At 39.8% G+C, this 22,243-nt stretch overlaps 1 protein-coding gene across 14 annotated transcripts in view; it reads right to left on the reverse strand.

Moving 5' to 3' along the window:
* TMEM182 (transmembrane protein 182) overlaps positions 1-22,243 on the reverse strand; it is a 264,818-nt gene that overhangs the window by 219,092 nt on the left and 23,483 nt on the right. For all 14 annotated transcript variants that reach the window (XR_015725105.1, XR_015725106.1, XR_015725109.1 and 11 more), the window contains one exon: positions 2,042-2,179. Coding sequence is in view for 6 of the 14 variants with exons in the window: in XM_087863239.1 (XP_087719365.1) it covers positions 2,042-2,179 (138 nt within the window). In the remaining 8 variants the exon portion in view is untranslated. The remainder of the gene's footprint in view (positions 1-2,041; positions 2,180-22,243) is intronic.

Consider the following 22,243-nt stretch of genomic DNA (forward strand, 5'->3'; position numbering starts at 1 on the left):
CACATTCACAAGACCTTGGAACAAAGCAAAGGTAGAATGTGGTTTGGAGAAGGAAAAAATATTTGGCTCAGAAAATGCTTAGTTTTGTGGCCTATAAGGGATTTGGTCTTGTGGAATTATGATTAAAGAAGAGAGATTATAAATTGAGATTGAAGTGAAAGGAGCCCGACACAAAAAGCCACACATTGTGTGAATCCATTGATACGAAATTTCCAGAATAGGCAAACCCACATAGATAGGAAGAATTAACTCAGGGTCAGAGGGAGGAGAGGAGAGGAGACAATGAGGTCTCTTTGTGAGGCGATAAAAATATTCTTTTTTTTTTTAAAGATTTTATTTATTTATTTGACAGAGATAGAGACAGCCAGCGAGAGAGGGAACACAAGCAGGGGGAGTGGGAGAGGAAGAAGCAGGCTCATAGCAGATGAGCCTGATGTGGGGCTCGATCCCATAACGCCGGGATCACGCCCTGAGCCGAAGGCAGACGCTTAACCGCTGTGCCACCCAGGCGCCCCCGATAAAAATATTCTGGAATCAGAGAGTGGTAATATTTGCACAATGCTGGAAATGTACTAAAAAACACTTGCATTATATACTTTAAAATGGTGAATTTTGTAGGTAAATCCAGGCCCTTGAAAACAAGGTCCTTGAAAAACCAGTGAGGAAAGGAACTGAATAAAAGACAACAGAATGACAGAATATGGGTAGTAAGGAGGGCACGTATTGCATGGAGCACTGGGTATTATACACAAACAGTGAATCATGGAACACTACAACAAAAACTAATGATGTACTGTATGGTGACTAACATAACATACTAAAAAAAATTTTTTTTTTAAAGAATGACAGAACAGGTTAAACATGACTCTTATTCACAGGGTAGGTTTTGGTTATGGTGGGTTTTTTTGTTGTTGTTGTTGTTGTTGTTGTTTTTTCTTTTTTCTTTTTTTGAACTCTTTGAACGGAGGACCCATATCTGATTATTCTTTTTATTCCCTCTACAGAATTAAACACAAAATGATGGACAAAATCAGGAGCTGTCTCTGCAACAATTTCGAGACGACAAAGCTATCCATTCTTTTTTTTTTAATGATTTTTTATTATATTATGTTAGTCACCATACAGTACATCCCCGGTTTCCGATGTGAAGTTCGATGATTCATTAGTTGTGTATAACACCCAGTGCACCATGCAATACGTGCCCTCCTTACTACCCATCACCAGTCTATCCCATTCCCCCACCCCCCTCCCCTCTGAGGCCATACAGAAACACTGTGTCCTTCTGATGTGATGTTACAATATAGCATAGCCATGTACAATTTGATCTTAGTGAAGTTTGTCTCATCTTCTAGAACTCTTATCTTTACAAATCATTTGTGCTTATATGTTTTCAGATTCATATTCTGGCTTTTACTTTCCAATTAAATGAAAAACAGTTGATATTCATAAGACACACCTAGTGAATTATTTTTCTATATGTACTAAGATCACCATAACAGGCATTAAAAAGACTAGCTAGCTCACTAAAACAAATGTAGGTTTTGCCAAGAAGAGAATGTGTTTCTATAACATACATGAACCACAATTAAGAAAAGTGAGTGGTGACATTGTAGAAAGAGAGGTTTTTTACCAGTGATAAATAAATCATGCCAGTTTGTAATATCATCATGCAGCTATCTCTTTAAGAGTTCACAGAAAACTTCACCCACATCCTGATGTTACAGACAGACATGCTATGAACCCATTTTACAGATAGAAAATAAACAGGTTAAGAGAGGCTAAAGAACAGAGCTTTCTCTTCTAGTGCCTTCCTCATATAATGTGGATACAGTGAGCAAATGGCAATGGAACACATGGAAAACGCAACGTCCCTGGAGTCCCTGGAGAAGGGTCTGCATGTAGTGGGCACTCAAGCAAAACTGCATGTGAATATCATTGTATTACTACTACTAGATGCCTGAAATCCAAAACTAGAAAAGGAAAATATGAGGATATGGAGAAAAACCATGGCTGGAAATCACACCCTTTGCCTTGCACATACCTGCAGCAATGTACCCGCCTCCACCAGCTTTATAGAGAACATGGCTCGCGAAGGGGGCTGCACAGATGATCAGAAAGCTCGCAGTCACCACGGCGACGACCCCCAGAAGCATCAGGACTGCCCAGAAACCACGGTAAACTGGAGACCCCCGGGGGAAAAGGAGAAAAGAAAACCACATTTAGATTGTGAACCCCACTTAGATTGTACCATGCAGTCAGTTTTTTTCCTCTTATTGTTCTGATTTCAGTCACAACACAGCTAGGCAGAATCCTGAGCCACGGGTCCTGAATGACGATCCAAAGGAAACCTTACTAGATAACTCTGTACTCAGTGATGTCGACCTGCAATTAACTCACGCTTGTTATTTGTACCACACACATGCTCAGCACGCTCTCAGAGCTCAGTTTCCTGACCATGTTTTCCATTTTAGAAGTGGAGATGTTCTGAAGTTCTGGAAAGAGTTCCCTTGAGTAAGTACCTAGTTGGGTCACAGCTAGGTGTTTCAGACCAAATGCACAAAGGCATGAAAAGGCATTCATGTTTACAAACATTGCTTCTCGCTACCACTGTCATCCCCTAGAAGCTAATAATCACCCAATCCCCTAACAAAAAAGTGTACTTCTATTTAGATTGCGACTCTATTGGAAAATAGGCTTCAGGTAATAAAAATGGCAAACAAAATCAAAATTAAAGATTTGTATAGACTGAGATTTTAAAATCAGATATATTTAAGGCATACTACTTTCTACCAATATTTTTCTCAGAAAGACTCAAGATGAGAAGTTAGAGTAGTCTCTTACGCATGGACCAGCAAGGCTGAATTAATGGATGCAGCTGGTGATAAATGGATTGTGGGTTCGGTGATACATAGTAATCAAATAAAGAGGAATTCTAATGATCATTTTTGAGCAAGATAATTACTGATCTATTAAACAAATTCATCATTTCCCAAGGGCTAAAACACTAACATAAGTTCCTTTTGGTGTAAATGAGGGAAAGCTCCATAAAACACATTAGTCAAATTACATTTTTAATGAAAACATAGACTTTATATAAGAAAGCAAAAAAAAAAAAAGATTTTTCTCCACAAACCCACCTGGCAAAGAAAAAACTGTGCCCATCAGCCAGAATAGAGTACAGCAAGATGGAAATTTGTGGGGAGGAGTCACTGCATTTAAATTGGAAACAAAGGCTGGAAATTGCATGTGGACACGTGTGAAAGACAGGAGTAAAAGTCTAGGTTGTACCCCACATTCTATGTTGTTCACTTGACAGTGGCTTCCAGGTTTGGGATGCTAGGAATATTCTGTGGCTGCATTCGGGCTCTGCAGGGAGCCAAGCAGCAGAGAAGTACTGATCATATTTGAGTGTGGGAAGAGGGGCAGACAGCGAGCCAAAAATGTGCCGTCCGGGTCCTACCAGAATTTGCTGGAGAATTGGCAAGCTTCACATTTTACATTTTCATTCACACACATACAATGATTTCCTTCACACTGTGAGCCTCAGATTTTACACCTGTATTCCCTCCATCCTAATTGTCTATCATGCGGTAGGTTCTGTGGCAAGTACTAGGGGTGAAAACATGATGCAGAGGCAGTCCATGCAATAAGAAGCACATTCTGTGGCTCCCCTGACCACCACTAAAATGTGGACACACATGGCAAACAATTAGCTGATGAGTGTGAAAAGTAAACAGCAAGTGGATTAAGGAGAGAAGTCAAACTTTAAGGAAAGATAAAATTGGCTACAAAGAGTTTTCTGAGTTTTTCCTTTTTTTCTCCTCTTGGATTTGGCCTGAAGGCAAGCCAAATTGGGAACTTTATAAAAGGTACAAACAGCAAAACAAACCCAAAAAACCCAAAAAACAAAAAATAAAACCCAGAGTTAAGATCATCATTCTGCCTAGATTAGCAGGACAGCGGGTCCCTATAAGCCTGCATATGTGGAAAGTTCCCGTGTTGAATTTTCCCTTTTGATTCTCCCAGTCCTGCCTTGAGGCCTCAAAAGTAGATCTGTACTGCTACCCCAGGGGAGGCATGGACATTTAAGATCCCAAATGACAATTCAACCTTTTGGCTATAAGAAGCAGAAAAATGGGGTGCCTGGGTGGTTCAATGGGTTGAGTGACCAATTCTTGGTTTTGACTCAGGTCATGATCTCATGGATCATGGGATTGAGCCCCCATGTCGAGCCACCTCCCCCGCCCCCGCATTAGGCTCTGTGCTCAGCAGGGAATCTGCTTGAAGATTCTCTTCTTCTGCCCCTCTCCTCACTCATGTTTTCTCTCTCTCTCCCAAATAAAAAAATAAATCTTTTTTTTTTTTTTAAAGAAGCAGAAAACAGGATGCCCGGTTTGCAAAGAGTGAAGGAACCACTCTTATGGGTTTTCCTCTTCTTTCACTGCTTTGTACTGTGGTACAATTGCATGAAACTGAGCCACGGCCCAGGAGGCCAACTCTGAGAAACTAATCTTTCCAGCCAGAAAAACTGGAAAAGTGGACCCTGGAAGCCTGAGGACATGGCAGAAACCCCACAGATGAGAGAGAACCAGAGAAAAGAATCTCTAATTCTGTGTTTGAACCTACACAAGTGATGAGCTCACCCCCCGAGTTGTGCATGCACAGAAAATGCCAAAGGAGTACAACGAAGGCTCTGAGAACTGAATTACAGTGTAAACATCACCCAAGTACCAGAGCAAGGCCTGAGTGATATACATGCCCCAGCAGACCCAAAAAGCATTGCAAAGGCTTTGAAAACTGAACTGACCTTGACACAACTACCACAAAAGGACAAATCATGCAGGTGGACTGCCTGTTTAAACAACAAATCAATATTCTCCAGAGAAGTTTCACAGTGTGCAAAGTCTAACAATGTAACATTCAAAATGTCCAGGCTATAATCCAAAATTACTTTATATACTAACAACCATGAAAATCTGACCAATTCTCAAAGGAATGAGCAATCAGCAGACAACAACCCAAAGACGGTTCAAATGTGTGAATTATCACACAGACTTTAAAACAGCTACTAGAGCCATTTTCTATGAACTAAGGTGAACACTCTTGAAATGAAAGAAAGACAGAAATTCTTAAAAGAGAAATAGAGTCTATAAAAAAAGAACCAAATTGCAGTGAAAAATATAATATCTGAAACTTAAAACCCATGAAATGAGCTCAATAGCAGAATGGAGATGAGAAAGAGCAGTAGAAATTATCCAGTCCGAACAGAAAGAAAAGAAATTGAAATAAAAAATGGCTGGAGTCAGGAGTGCCTGGGTGGCTCAGTCAGTTAAGCAACTGCCTTCAGCTCAGGTCCTGATCCCAGGGTCCTGGGAACGAGTCCCACATCAGGTTCCCGGCTCAGTGGGGAGTCTGCTTCTCCCTCTCCCTCTGCCTTCCCCCTTGCTCATGTGCTCTTTCTTTCTCTTGCTCACTCTCTCTCTCTCTCAAATAAATAAAATCTTTAAAGATTTTTTTTTAAATGGCTAGAGTCTCAGAGACTTGAGAGACAATATCAAAAGATGTCACATTTGTGTTACTGGAGTCCCTAAGGCAGAGGCAGACCATATTAATGCAGAATGAACAGACATAGAAATAAGGCCTGAAAAATTCCCAGATTTGGTGAAAGATAAATTTATAGACACAAGAAATTAAACAAACTCCAAAGAACATAAACTGGAAAAAAATCAGCCCAGATAATAATAAAATTACTGAAAGTCATAGATAAAGAAAAAGTTTTGAGAGTAGTCACAAATGGTTAGGGGGATGACATATTAAACAGAGGGGAACAACAATCCCAAGGACCACATTTTCTCATCAGATATGATGGGGGCCAGGAGACAATGGAACAACATCTTTAAGGCGACAAAAGAAATGAACTATCAACCTCAAATTCTCCTTCTAGTGAAAATATCTTCAAGGGACGAAGATGAAAAAAAGCCGTTTCTCAAGGAGGAAGACAGAATTTATCAAAGCAGACCTGTTCTATAAAGACATAGGAAAAGGAATTTCTTTAGGTTGAAAGAAATGACACCAGGTTCACTTGAAACTTCAGGAATAAAGGAAGAGAAACAGAAAAGGTGAATATCTGCACAAATATAGCGTACTATTTTTCTCATCTTAATTTCTTTAAAATATTCTTGAGTGTTGAAATACAAAAATTTATTGTCAGCACAATAAAGATGTGAAGGTTTTGGAATCAGAGTAACCTCGGTATTTACCACTTACGTGTGATGTTACCTTGGACCAGTTATTTAAGCTTCCTGAGCGTCTATCTCTTCTGTAAAATACAGATGTTTATATCCATCCTTTAGAGTTATTGGAAGAATTATTAATAATGTATGTGAAGTGTGTGACATAAAATAAGAAATCAATGAATGGCATTTATTTTGTGGTTGCTTTTATTTACATTATTATTTAAATTGCATGAACACCACACAGCAGGTGGCACCGTGTTCAGTAATAGGAAAGTGAATTACTTCCCTCGGAGAGCCTTGCATACTGCTTTCAATGTACCATCGACCTTTGGAAATCCCTTTAGATTCCCGCACACAGTGCAGTAGAGAAGTTGTACTTGACATACTGTCTTCCATGGGAAGTTTCCTTGTCCACTAACTTTTAAGAAGGCATTGGCCATGTTTTATAACATGCAATTCTGCTCCTAAATTCCCGAAATACAAACAAAGGGGGTCAGACACCTAACACAGATAGCTCAAACACGGTGACCTCTGACCTAAGTCTTATGACCTATGTTTTGTAAAGATGAGTTGGGCTAATCGTTGTGATCCCTGGAGAACTGGAAAACTGGAAACATGAGGTGTTGAGTAGCAGGGCTGAAGTTAAAAAGAAGCACTGGTCGCTGGGTCCAGAAGAGCCATATGCAAGCAAGAGGGCAGGCATTATGAAATGGGCCACAGACAGGACAGAAACAGCAGGACACCCCTCGCCACACAGAAAAGCAGAGGGACTGAAAGAAGGAGAGAAGCACCTGGTGAGGGAGAGAGAGAAAGAGAGCAAAACAGAATGCGGATGGCTGCTCATCAGAGCTCCTTTTGTTCCTGACAGCTGCTGGTTCCTGTCCTGCCCTTTGCTCTAACAAAATAGCCTGACTTTGGATTCTGAGGCCCCTGGAAAAGGCGGGAGCAACAGATCTGCATTTAAGGGAAGGGGAAACCTCGCTGCCTGAAGAGTCGTGACCATACAGAAACCGCTTCCAAGAGAGAGCCCTCATTGCAGTCACTGTGTGCTTTATCTTTCTGCTTGCGCTGCAGCATTCAAAAGTGCGTAACTTCAAGCCTATTTCAAAAATCTTTGGAACTTCCTGTTCCTTAGCTAATTATATTACCTAGTGTGCATATGTGGCACACTTTGATTCCAGAAATAAAATGTTCACTCGTAATTCAGAATCGTCTTGTGGAACTGGGTAGAGTTCTTTCTCTGTCTGAAGTAAAACTGAGGCAATCAGAGAATCTTCAACATAAAGTGAATGAAGTATGTGTGTTTTGGGAGTCCAACATGATACCGGGGTCCTTCCACTAATTGTGTGACTCTGACAGACCACAGTTTTCGAAGATGGAAAACAATATCCTTCACAGAAGCTTATAAAAAAGAATTGAGAAAATACAAGGAAAGTAGCTGCATGCAGTCAGTACTCACATATATTTGCTATTACTATTATCAATTATTACTCATTCTGTAATAAAATGTCCTTGTCAACAATGTAGTTGACACATAAAAGATATCTACTAATCTCATGGATCTAGGATGGGGGCAAGCTTTCAGTTCTAATATATCTACACCTTTGAAATCTTGGCAGGGAAGATGTTTGTGTTTGGTTAGTGGTTTTTATTGTTTAAGACCCCTAGATCAAGAATGTATCTCAGAGAACACTTCATTCGTTTCCTTGTTCCTTATAGAAGCCCATAAAAACTGTGAAGTTTTGTCTTTGAAACCTTTGGACTGTGCCAAGTAAAAGCATCTCTAAAAATCTATTTGTACCATTAACTACAATTCAATTAACTTAAACACTATTGGATTTCTATTAATTCCTACTAGAACATGAAGAAAGATTTACAATGTAAATAGATTTACATGTAATCTGTATCATCACAATTTGGATTAATTAAAGGAAAGCATCATCTGAATCTGTGAAAAGCCAGAATTAATGACTACTTTCAAAGCAATGAAGTTCTGTTGATTCTAAATAAATTGGTGAATTGACCTAACAAAGTGCTCCTTGCTCGGGTGTTCTAATGAGGATGAGTAGTAATTAGTCTAACAAGAGATGTTATAGAAATGGTTCTTCTAGAGTATCCAGTTTATTTTCCTAAATAGATTAAGCTTTTACCCCTTACAGTATTACTTTCACCACCAATTTACTTAGTAACTCCATCTTTACAGACCTCGATTAAAAATCATCAGCCCAGGGTATCCTGAAATGTCCTATCAGTATATTCCATGTATGTCACTTCATATTTTTATAATATTTTCACCAATATCCAGTATTTTCTAGTTTTCATTTGAGGACTATCCTATTGCTTTTTCATGGAGAAAAGACACATCAAGTCATTAGAGATTATCTAGGTTGTCTAGTTTGTTAAATAAGAGTGTATATGGAGGGACGCCTGGGTGGCTCAGTTGGTTAAACGTCTGCCTTCAGATCAGTCATGATCTCGAGGTCCTGGGAATGAGCCCCTCATCGGGTTCCCTGCTCAGTGTGGAATCTGCTTCTTCCTCTCCTCTTGACCCTGCTCCTGCGCTCTCTCTCTCTCAAATAAACAAAACCTTAAAAAAAAAAAAAAGAGTGTATATGGAATCCAAAACTCTGTTCACAAAGTGTTTTACTCATAAAAAGTACCTAACATAAAGAATATTAACTGCATTGCAAATTCAAATTTCAGATTGAAACATACATCAAAAAGAGCTCATAAATTCCAAAGTGACATAATTATGAGGTGTAGGGAGATATCTATTAAGCATCCTTCAAGGAGGAAACATAAAAATCACCCCAAACTGTAGGACAATGACAGCCATGAACTAAATCAGACTATTACTTGTGCACATCAATATGTGTGCATAGGTATAAGTGTGTGTGTGTATGTGTGTGCACACACGTGCACATTTTTGCATGGATGCAGATTACCATGGACCACAAATGGGAAGCTAATGGCAGAACTGGCATCTGCTCTGAATACCATCTACAGAGTTAGAAAAAGAAAACACTACAGTATTTCTTTTTCCACTAAGAATGTAATAAACATGCCCTAAAACTCACTAATTTTGATGATGCGTAGAAGCAGCCTGAAGTTTTAACTCTGGATTATTTTATAAGAAGTTCCACTCCCAGCCATTCAGATCTATCCAGCAATTCAAGCCAGTGTCTCCCAAGGGACTGCAAAGAGAGACACTGCCAGGCTTGCTTGGTGAATGGGTGCGTGGTTGACAATCATAAGTCAATTTAGCAAACATACTTCAATGGCTCTCTAGGCACCAAGGACTGCTGGAGCTAAGACATAATCTTTGTCCTCACAAGTTCAGTCCAATGAGAGAAAAACAAGTAAGTTTAACACTGGGTGGTAGATGCCCCAGCAAGAGTATGCACAGCGTATCACGGAGCCGGGTGGACGCTGCCCTGAGAAGCCACTATTTCAGGGTTGAATGGTCATGTGTAAAGCCTACAGTTCTGATTATAGTTGAACTGGCAGAATGCAGGAGGAAGGTCAGTCCAATCGGAGTAGGAAAGAGTTCCATGGATTGGGAAATAGAAAACAGCTCCCGGCAGCTGCCTCCCATGTGGATGAAGGGACCAGGAAACGAGGGGCACAAAGGTAGTCATGGCCTCACGTGCTACTCAGAGAGAGTTGGTCCTTATTGCAGTGGCCCTGGGAAGCCCCTGAAGGTCGGTTATCAGCAGTTATAGCCACATTTGTATCTGAATACCACTCCTGTCACTGTCCAGAGAATAAACTGGCAGGAAAAAGAACAGAACACCGGAAACTAGTCAGGGAGTTATTACACTAACCCAAGTGGGGCCTAAAGCCAGGAAGTCGGGATAGAGAGGAAATCAGCTTTAGTGATAAGCTGTTATTACAGGAGGTGAAAAATCAGCAAGAATCTAAAGCCTGTCTTCATGGATTTTTCATTTGTATGCCAGAACAGTTTGTTCTGTTAAGATATTAACAAATCTCCTCTTGATTTTATAATATTATAATGCACACAACCAACTTTCCATACAGAGTATGGAGGGAAAAAGTCAACCCAAATGATCACAATTCCAAATCCGTAGTGTTTTGATAAATTATTTTATTGTGTATATAAAAATGTAAATATTGTATTTGCAGTTTAAAGATAAACTTAAGTGTTATTCATTTTTCAAAACTTGCTATCTTGCCTCAGACACCTCACAAAGCTAGTTCATAAAGCTAATCCTATGTTTCGACACATCCTCGAGCACACAGTGTGAAGTGCTATAAAATGTTTTATAAGAAGCCAAAACAAAACACGCCACCCCCCTCCACCATCCTCAGCAGCAAATGAGAACCTCCAGCATATGTTGCCATAGCTTTAGGCAAGACGCTTCTGTTACACAGGCCAGCAAGCCTGTCCTGCATCTCCATACACTACTTGTCTTGGCAGCGTTGGGCAGGTCTAAAAATACAGTCATGCCTTCACCAAGCAGAAGGACAGGCTGTACAGTGTGTCCGCGTCTGAGCTCCGCAACTGTGGACGTGCCAAGCCAAGTCACGTGTTCTCCATGGTCCATTGATTTTTTTTTTTTTTTCAGAACAAAAAGAACATTGAAAGGCCTGATGGGGTTTATTTACCTCCCTACTGCAAACACGGGCAGTGAAGGAATAGCTGAGAGGAAAGAGTGTCTTGGGCAGGAGGGGCAGAGGCCTCACCTCCCATGCTGGCTGTGACCTTGGCAAAGTCCCTGCGGCAGGAGAAGCATGAGTTTCTTCACATGGTTTCAAGATCTTTCCAGGCTTGAGAGTGCATCCATGGTCACTATTTCATTTCTCCTCCTAAGGATCTTGGAAGGGGGGAGGCTTGCTGGCTGCTGGACTTTGCAGTATTAGAGGCAGAAGTGGTGGTGGCCGTGGTAACAGGGGTACTAGTACAGTGCAGCCTGGTTGCAGGAGCAGCCAGCAGACTCACGGTCACAGGAGCAAGGAACTAGAGGCACTCAGAAGTGAGGTGAAGGGGATCAGAATGTGTTACCCCAAAATATGCCATTTTGGATAAGATTATTTTGAGCTGGAAGCAAATGAGAATCAGTGAATGCAGAAGGAAATCTGTGGGGAGTTTTCCTTATCTGACTAAAAGCAGAAACTGTTGAGAAATGAGGACTGCCACACGTCTGCTCTTCCGGGGGAGGCTGATGGCCACGAAGGAGACAGCAAGTCGGCACCAAGGTGGGTCTGTGAACAAATCTACTGAAGTACCCTTATTGCCCCCTACTTCCCCCATATATTTCCTAGTCACTACCAGTTTGCTACCTTGAGCCCAAACCCCATTCTCCTCTGTCTTGTCACATCACCACATCCATCATTCTTGCTAAAAAGGTGTATAAGCTCTCAGGCCTAGCTCTTTCTTTGGCTCTTCATTTTTCTATGGAGACCTCCATGTACCTTCATACCAATAAACCTTTTTCTCACCTTCCTCTGTCTTTTTATAGTCTAATTTGCGGGGTCACAGTCACTGAACCTAAGGGGGTAGAATAAAGTGTTTTCCTTCCCTACAGAGGTATTGTGTACAAAGACGCTCAGATCCTAGTACAGGCAACCAGATTAACCTCCAGCTCCAAGGTCCTCCTCTGACCCCTGCTGCCTCAGAGGACCTAGACAGGCAGCCTCCATCCCTGCCAGAGCACCAGAGTCACCCGGAGGATTTTAATGTCATACCCAAGTCAGGATTCTAACCCAGTCCAATTAGGTGAGAATCTCTCAGGGTGGGCACACACGATCCTATTTTTTAAAGTCCCCTAGGAGAAAGGAATGTGCAGCCAGGTTGAGGACCACTGGACTCCTGGGTCTTTCTGGAGCTGCCAACTTGATTGCAAAGGCATGCAGTGGCTCAGCCTCTCCACGGTTTCTTTCCTCTGTCATCACAGCAATCCCTACTCTGTAGTTTACCCATAAGGCTGGAGAGGCTAAGGAAAGTTCCAAAAATTAAATAGACAGTAAATGACAAGGTCAAGATTTGAACTCAGGGCTGTCTGAGCTCAGTCTCAGACACCACTAGCTTCTGTGTTCCCTGTGTTTTTTCAAATAAACTGCCACTGCTGCATCCAAGCCCACCAGGCTCAAATCCCTCCCAGTCTGGCTCCTCTTACCTGATCCTCCAGAAATCCTGAAATTTTAACAAAGTTTCCTGGGGGGGAATGCTGTTATGCCTTTAGGCTTTTGCAATACCATTTCCCCTCGGTAGAATGAATAAGGCTTCCTACTTGTTGCTTGAAATCCAGTCAAGTTCCTTCCTTCCTTAAGGGGACATTGTGGAGTTATTTCCTCATCTCCACCAAAAAGCAGGAGAGCACAGAACCCCTAGGAGTATAGCTAGACTCGAGAGGTGAAATGCCCCATACTAGTGTGACATTGAGCAAGTTACTTAGCCTCTCCATGCCTTAGTTTCCTTCCCCAACATGTGATAATAACAATACCTATTTTATGATGTTATAAGAGGACTCAAAGAATTAACATAGGGAAACACTGAGCAGAGTGCCTGCCCCCCTCCTTAGTCAGTGTTCTTGACACACGCCAGTCACCAGACTTAGTGCACTCTGGGCTGTCTTGCTCCCTTTAGAAGACACATTCACCTCCACTTCTTGACTGTGAGCGCAAAGATTCACTCTTGCTCATCATTCTAACCTTAGGGGAAACTTCATGCCTGGAGTGTAATAGATGGTCAATAAAAATACAAATGAGTGAATAGTCAGTAATTTATCACTTAGTACTCACTGAAATCTCAAGTTATGCAGCCAAGGCTAGTGGAATATTTAATGGCCATGGGGCAGAAGGAAGCAAATTCATTCAAAACAGAAAGAAATCCATGGTCTTGGCCTCATTACCACAATGACTGGGGAGTCTTTATTACCTAAATCCCTACTTTAGTTACTTGGAAAAGAAGATCTGAGAGATCAAGTAACGAGACATTAACTCTGGAGCTATGTAAGGGTACTGAGGACTATGTAACTGCCCTTTCCATACTCCTGAATACCCAGTGCACAGAAATGAATCAAGAACATCAGGGAGTCATGTCAGTTTTCTCAGCCGACTCTAAAATTGCCAGAAAAGACATGCATTTCCTCCTTCCCTGAGTCCCTCTAAAAAAAAAAAAATCTCATCTATACCTGAGAAGCCTTGTTTCCTTTATATTAAGGCACAAAAGGAACATTTTTAGGACCACTTTATTCATATACTTTTTGTAATATTAAATTTGAACCTGCTTGCCCAAAGCTTTTGTACATACAATAGAAAATAATTACTGCAAAGACTTGCTTACTTAGTTGTAAGTATTCTAGGATTCCCAAGTCTTCAAGTTCATGTCTTTCAGATGATTTGCCTCTACAAATCTCTAACATCCTAGAAAACACATTTCTCCAGGGAATTGTATGATCTTTTATCATACTACAACTATATGTCTAAAACCTTTCCTTAGAGATATGACTCAAAAGTATTTTCTCCTATTTCTGCATCAAAAAAGTTACTTTAGGAATTCCACAGCAATGGAATGATTTGATATGTTCCTCTATTTTTATCATAAAACACCCAATAAAAGAAGTGATTAACAACAAAATTCCACTCTTTCATCTACTTACACTTAGACACTGATCGAAAAAAAATCTACCTTGTATCAGGCACTATTCTAGGTAAGCACTTAACTGGTGACATGACATGAATAAAAGTAGAATATATGTTATCAAGCAGTCTAATAGGAGAGAGTTACACAATCGGATGGCTTGGCTGTGCCAAGCAAGGAGAGAACTCAATGGTGTATTACACAAGAATAGAGTAAGGGTCCTTGACCCAATCTTGACATATGACAGAAGACTTCCTGGAGGAGGTGACTTAGAAGGGATAGTAGGAATCCAGGAAATAGAGGCAGAGAGCAAAAAGCACAAAGGAAACCAATGAGGAAAGCAGGTGTCTACAAGGAGCTTAGTGTGAAGGCACAGACAGAAGCTTTGGTGGCAGGGAAAGTGGCTAGAGCTAGAAAGGTAGGAGGCAGATCATGATGGTCCATGTAAGATATAGTCATTTTCCAGTGGAACATTTTTGGCCCATGTTATGTAAAACTTTCCCTACAAATAATATGAAAAATCACTGATTAACTTAAATCAAAATAGGCTTTTTGTCCACCTGAAGATTCTATCTACCAATAATCCAACCATTGGCAAGAGATTTGCAGTCTAATTTGTGGGGAGCAGTGTTTTCAGTGATAAAGACAGACAAAGATAAAAAGAGAAGAACACATACTCCCTTTTCTTTCTTACAGAAATTTGTATTTTCCTGATTCCCGCCCCCCACCCAAAGGGGTAAAATACTATAGTAAAGCCATGCAAAAAATCTGATAACACTTCGTGGAAACCACCCTGCCCTGTGGGGAAAATGAAATGGAGAAGGAAACCTTATCAAGAAATGAAGCAACAAAGAAATGAAGACATGAAGCAACAAAGTTTCTAGGAAGAAAATAAAGGTATTGAAATGAGAGTAATCACCCGCCGCTGGGGTGAAAGGGATTTGCAGGCAAGTAGTGGCCTGTCCCTGCCAGCAAATGCCTTGGAAAAATACGTGGCCAGCTGAGGAGAAGGACCTGCGTAGTTTGGGATGGGAAACACGCATGCAAGGAGTGTAGCATAGCCAGTGAAGATGAGAGTCGCGTGGGGACAGACGAGATAGCTGGGACACAGCTGGCATCTCCAGCAGGGCAATGCCTCATTTTACTCCAGAAAAACGTTCACGCTTTGCTTTGTCATGAACAGACTGACAGTCATATCTTCTCCACTTAGCAGGAAACATGAACTTTGGTGTTCAAAGTCGGCATTCACCAAGTATAGTACGTAAACACCTCCTGGGCATCTTTCACTCACTTGGCCTCTTCTAGCGGCCAATCTGAAGGAATGTGGCAGGAATGCCTACCGGCAGCCTTGAGTTCTCACCGACCTACCAACTATTTGCTGTGTTCCTTAGAAGCGAGTCACTTAACCAACCTCCCTAAATTTCTGTTTGATTCTTGATAAAAAGGCAGCAGCCTCAGAAGTCACTTCCAGCTCTTCTGGTTAGAGTCCCGGCAAGTAGATGGTTAATATTTCCCTTTGATAATGAACTGCACAGATTGAACTTCCAAGTCTCCGCTTGAAAGGACCAGCTTTCCAAAACTGCCAATTTTAAGCAGAAAATCATTGAAAAGATCAAACATAGCATCCCCATAACTATTCTGTACATGATTTAGTGCGGGATTTGGTTTTATTTATTTATTTGCAGTTATAGGATACATCTTTGGAAAACTTCCCTCTCTAGCTACTCAACATGGCAAACTGTTACAGCAAATACCCTCCATATTGCATAACAACAGCTGTTGCTCTGGAAACAAGTTAACACTTTGCTTTCCGTAAAATGTATCACTTCCCTTAAGATACTAAATCAATGTTCTCTGAAGTGAAGAGTAGCTTTAGCCACTCACAGACCTGACCCAATGAATTTGTGTAGTAGGGGAAATACTCCAAAGATCAATCATATTTTTAAATAATTACATTTAAAAGTCACTTTAATTTTACTTCTATACCCTTAAACATTTTTTTACAGTGTAATAAATAGTAAAAGAAAAACTGACATTGACTTGCCATACCAAAACTAAAAAGTGAAATAATAAAACTTACCAATTCTTCTCTAATTAACCAATGGATTTTATTTTAAAGTATATATTGAAACATATTTTCCCCTACAATGTTATCAAGAAGGTGACTATGGAAATGCAGGCAGCTCACACAAAGCGTAATCTTTGGGTTGAGAAACCTAAACGCTCTCAGTTTCCTTGGCTTTGAAATGACAGCAATAAATCCCACCTCATACTATGAGGTCACCAGATCTAAGGGAGTAATATGTGTAATGTCAAGTAGGTGAGCTGGCACAAAGACAGCACATAGTAGGGCCTCCACGTATGCCCCCCTCAATCCATTTAACTTGTAATAAGAAATGAAGTAAGCCATTCTGTTGTGATATCAGTGATTTTTAATAAGATAAATAAAATGTTGGGGCACCTGGGTGGCTCAGTCATTTAAGCGTCTGTCTCTTGATTTTGGCTCAGGTCATGACCTCAGGATTGTGAGATCCAGCCCAGTGTTGGGCTCTGCCCAATGTGGAGCCTGCTTAAGATTCTCTCTCTCCCATTCCCTCTGCCCCTCCCACCTTTCTCTCCCTCTCTAAAAAATAAATAAATACATACATCCATAAATACATAAATAAATAAAATGTTTCTTTTTTTATATCTGTTAATAGATTAGTAGGTTTAAACAAGCAGAAAAAAGAAATAAGGACAGAAACAAATAGCTTTTAAGGAATTGTGGTGGTGTCCCTGAGAAATTTATGGCTTCAGTTACTGATAAATTCGCTGGTTCTAATTCCTCATGCTAGCAGTGAAATTTATCAAGCAATATTTGTGTTTACCATTTATATATTATGATTTACAGATAGAAGAAAGAAAAAAGAGAGTGCGAACAACGTAATCTGTTAAAAGGGAAATAAGAGTAGTGAGTCTTCGAAGAAGGAAACCCAGCTTGGGAAATGGGAGGTAAAGTTGCTGGGGGCAGACTATTCAGCCCAAGGGTCAGACCATACACCATACCTCACTCTGCCTCTTGGCAGCACTTGACCAAACTTATCACTCTGTCCTCTGAGAAGAACTTAACCATGGAGCATCCTTGGGCTCAGTCCTTGGACTGACCCCCTCACTCCCCAAATGGTCTCATCTTGTCCCATAAGCTTTAAACATATCTCCACACAATGACTCCCAAAGGTGCAATGTCTGCCCACACCTCCACCTTTAACACTACATTCTGTGACCCAAAAGCCTACAAAACATCGGCACTGTGCAGCCTCAACTTGACATGTCCAAACACCACCAAAGCTTCCTCTTAAAAACCAGCTCTACTTCAGCCTTCTGCATCTCCAATAATAGCAGCAGCATCCCTCCAGTTGGTAAAGACAAAAAAGGGTCACCATTGACTCTGCTCTTTCCCACACACCCCACACCCAATCCATTAGCAAATCTGGTCAGCTGTTCCTTCAGTATATAATCAGATACAGTGAACTTCTGCTTTCTTTAATCACAACTAAAATCCCTGGAGATTATCTATGAAACAAACAGAAGACGCTTCGGAAAGATAAATAGAAGAGGCAGACCAACAAGGGAGCTTGGAGCCCAAGTAATGGCACAGTGGGGAGTTCCCTGAGTTTTCTTTTTGCCTCATTCATCTTATACTTGACACTAGAGATTGAATGACCAGAAAATGGCAACAAACACAGGTCAGTCTAGACAAAGTGCCAGGAAAGAGACAGTCCATCATGACAGAAAAGGTTTAGACAAATACCACAGAAGAAGATTTCAACGAAGTCTGAGTGAGGAGCCTAGATTCCCCTTCACCAGACTCCATGGACCACTCCAGCACCCATGCTGGGTGGTGTCAGGGAAGAAAGGGAGGTGAGACTTTCATCTCCACCAGGTGGTACCATTCAGCCCCTATCCTGTAGTGTCCATGGAGATGGAAAAGCCAGTAATCTGGAAACAACAATAATCACACACAAGAAGAGCCCCAACAACAATGGTTTATCTAAAGGACAAGGCGAGGGACTGCCAAGTAAGGCAGGAAACTTTTAGGAAATATGCACTACTACACTAGTAAAGCACCACAGAGTAAGACTTTAGCTCCCATCAGCAAGGACCAAGAAGCGAGCCTAGACTTTGACCCCTGACAGACTATAACAAGATGCTCCAAACCCTCCCCCTTATACACACACACACACACACACACACACACACACACAAGGATGAAGGATGTGTTGGAAAAGGCTAAAGAAGTAATCAGAACTTTCATCTTTGCAAAGATAAGTGAAGTGACCAATCACAGTGACAGGAGCGACCATGTGTGCAGCCTGGACTTCCATCCCTATAAGGTGAAAATGAGACATTCCTTCCACCTAGGGTGCTATCAGAGGAGGCCTAGTGTAGAGTCAGGACCTAAACCAACACCCAGTAGTAAGGAGACCACCCCTGCATGCTCCCCATGTCAGTGGAAACCATGGAAGAAGCTGTAATGATTCAATCCTACCCCTTCTGGCCAGGATGATATCAATGGAAGCATAGAAAGCCAGAACTCTCACTGCTGCCCAGCAGGACCACAGCCCCTCCCCATGTCAATACATACTAAGTGGGGAACTTGGAATCCCACTCCTACCTATTCTTTATTGAGGCAGTACCCACCCTTTCTCCTGCAGAAGCAATGTCAAAAAGCTAACGAAAACAGAAGATCCAGAGTTTCATAACACAATACCCCCAAATTCCAGGTTTTAATTGAAAAAAATGACTAATCATACACAAAACAGGAAAATCTCAACTTCAGTGAAGAATGTCACTCAGTAGACCCAGCATGGCACTACTAGGTATTTATCCAAAGGATACAAACTTAGTGATTCGAAGGGGCAACTGTACCCCAATGTTTATAGCAGCAATGTTCACAATAGCCAAAATATGGAAAGAGCCCAGTTGTCCACTCACAGATAAATGGATAAAGAAGATGTGGTATATATGTACAATGGAATATTACTCAGCCATCAAAAAAATGAAATGTTATCATTTGCAATGACATGGATGGAACTAGAGGGTATAATGCTAAGTGAAATAAGTCAATCAGAGAAAGACAACTATCATATGATTTCACTCATATGTGGAATTTAAGACACAGAACAGATGAACATAGGGGAAGGGAGGGAAAAATATAAGATGAAATCAAAGAAGGAGACAACCATAAGAGACTCTTAACTATAGGAAACAAACTGAGGGTTGCTGGAGGGGAGGAGGGTGGAGTAATGGGGTAATTGGGTGATGGGCATTAAGGAGGCCACTTGATGTAATGAGGACTGGGTGTGATATGCAACTGATGAATAACTAAACTCTACCCCTGAAACTTATAATACACTATATGTTAATTAATTGATTTTATATAAAATAAAATTTAAAAAAAGATTACTCAGTAGATGCCAACAGACAGACAGAGTTAGTATTAGCTAACAAAGATTTTTAATGAGCCATGATAAAAATGTCCCAAAGAGAAATACGGACGTGCTTGAATTAAATTGAAGAGAAAAAAAAATCTTGGCAAAGAAATAGAAGATGTAAAGGGCCAAAAGAAAATTTTAAGAATGAAAAAAATATAATGGCCAAAAATAAAAACTCAATGGATGGTCTGGAAAGTGGACTGAAGTAGAAAAAGGAGATATGTTCAAAAACACTAAAGATAAATCAAAATGGAATGGAATTCTAAGAAAATTCAAGTGGCCCATAGTAAGGCAGGAAAAACAAAACAGATAAATAAAAACAGAACAAAGAGAAAATAAACATTTATGTGGCAGGGTTAATCCCTAACATATCAATAATGGCATTAAATATAAATAGTATAAATACAGTAATTAAAGGACCACTTTGCCTTAATGTATATGTGCCTAACAAGAGAGTATCAAACTACTTGAGGCAGAAACTGATAGAACTGAAAAGAGAAAAGAAAGAATCCACTATTACAGTTGGAGACTTCAACTCCTCTCTATAAGAAATGGACAGATCCAGCAGGTAGAAAATCAGTAAGGGCATATCTGGGCTCAGCAACACCATCAATACTAGATCTAATTCACATCTATCTACAGACTACTTCACCAAACAGCAGAATACACAGTTTTCTCAAGCTTATATGGAACACTCACTAAGATAGACCACATTCAAGACCATAAAGCACACCTTAACAAACTTAAAATAGAGATCAAACAATGTCTGCTCTCAGAGAACAACAGAGTTAAATTAGAAATCAATAACAGAAAGATAACTGGAAAATCCCAAAATATGTGAAGATTTAAAAACACACTTCTAAATAACACAGGGGTCAAAGAAGAAATCTCAGGAGAAATTTAAAATATTTCCAACTAAATGAAATGAAAACACAACTTATCAAAATATGTGGCATTCAGGAAAAGCAGTGTCTAATGGGAAATTTATAGTATTAAATGCATGTATTAGAAAAGAAGAAATATCTAATATCAATTACCTGGATTTAAACCTTAAGAAATAGGAAAGAGTTCAATGAATAAAATCCAAAGTAATTGGAAGCAAAGAAATAATATGATATAGAATAAAAATCAACGAATTTGAAAACAGAAAATCAATAGAGAAAAGCAACAAAACCAAAAGATTGTCTTTGAAATGATTAACAAAATTGATAAGCCTCTAGCCAAGCTATCTAAGGAAAAAAAAAAAAGAGGACACAAATTACTAATATCAGAAATGAAAGAGGTAACATCACTACATTTTTGCATGGATATTAGAAGGGCAATAAAAGATAGCTAGATTTATCATGGTGATCACTTCATAATGTTGAATCACTAAATTGTACACCTGAAGTTAATATAATATTGTATGTCAAATATACTGTAATAAAAAAATCAATAAGCAGCCAAAAAAATGGGATAATAAAGGAATGCTATGAAATATTCTATGCCTATAAATCTGATAATGTTGATGAAATGGACTAATTCCTTGAAAGACACAATCTGCCAAAACTCAAAGAATAAAGGCCAATATCTATTAAAGAAATGGAATTAACAATTAATAATCTTCCTAACCAGAAAGCACCAGGCCCAGATGGGCTCACTGGTCAATTCTACCAAATATTTAAGGAAAAATTCTATCAATTCTTTACAATATCTCAGAGGATAGAAACAGAGGTAATACCTCCAAAATCATTCTAGGAGGATAACATTCTAACATCAAAATCAGACATTACAAGAAAACTAAAGACCAATATCTCTCATGGACACAGCTGCAAAAATCATCAACAAAATATTAGCTAATTGAATCCAACAGTGTGTATAAAGAGTTATGCATCACGATCCAGTGGGATTTATCCTAGATATGCAAGGCTGACTCAACATTTTAAAAAATCAATTAATAAAACCTATCACATCAGCAAACTTAAATAAAGAAAAAAATCACAAGATCACATCAATAGATGCAGAAAAAGCATCTGACAAAATCCAGTACCAAAATTCACTAAGAAAAAAAAAAAAAAAGATAGTCTCAGGAAACTAGGAATAGGGCACCTGGGTGGCTCAGTCTGTTAAGCATCTGCCTTGCACTCAGGTCATGATCCCAGGGTCCTGGGATCAAGTCCTGCATTGGGCTCTCTGCTCAGCAGAGAGTCTGCTTCTCTCTCTGCCCCTCCTCCCTGCTCATGCTCTCTCTCTCTCTCAAAAATAAATAAAATCTTAAAAAAGAAAAAAGAAACTAGGAATAGAGGAGAAATTCCTCAAATTGATAATGCATATGTACAAAAATCCTAAAGCTAATATTATGCTTAATTGTGAGAAACTTGAAGCTATTCCACTAATACTGAAGGATGTCCCCTCTCACCACTCCTTTCCAACATTACACTGGAAGTCCTTGCTAATGCAATGAGATGAGAGAATAAAATGATAGGTATATAGATTGGGAAGGAAGATAGAAAACTATCTTTGTTCATTGATGACATGATCATCTATTAGAAAATCTAAAAGAAGCTAAAAAAAAAAAACCTCAGGTACTAATAATAGCAAGGCTGTAGTAAGACTGGTACGCAAAGTCAACTAAGTTCATATATAACAGCAATGTACAAATAAAATTTGAAATTAAAACCAAAATACCATTTACATTAATACCCCTAAAATTAAATAGTTAGGTATAAATTGAACAAAATATGTACAAGATCTATATGAGGAAAACCAAAAAGTGCGGATGAACAAAATCAAAGGCCTAAATAAATGGAAAGATGTTCCACGTTCATTGGTAGGAAGACTCAGTATAGTCAAGATGTCACTTCTTCTAACTCGATCTATGAGATCCCAATAAAAATCTCAGTAAATTATTCAGTGGATATCAACAAACTGACTCTAAACTTTATATAGAG

The sequence above is a fragment of the Ursus americanus genome, chromosome 7 (assembly GCF_024610735.1).
Source record: "Ursus americanus isolate L20-20 chromosome 7, mUrsAme1.1.p, whole genome shotgun sequence".
Taxonomy (NCBI): domain Eukaryota; kingdom Metazoa; phylum Chordata; class Mammalia; order Carnivora; family Ursidae; genus Ursus; species Ursus americanus.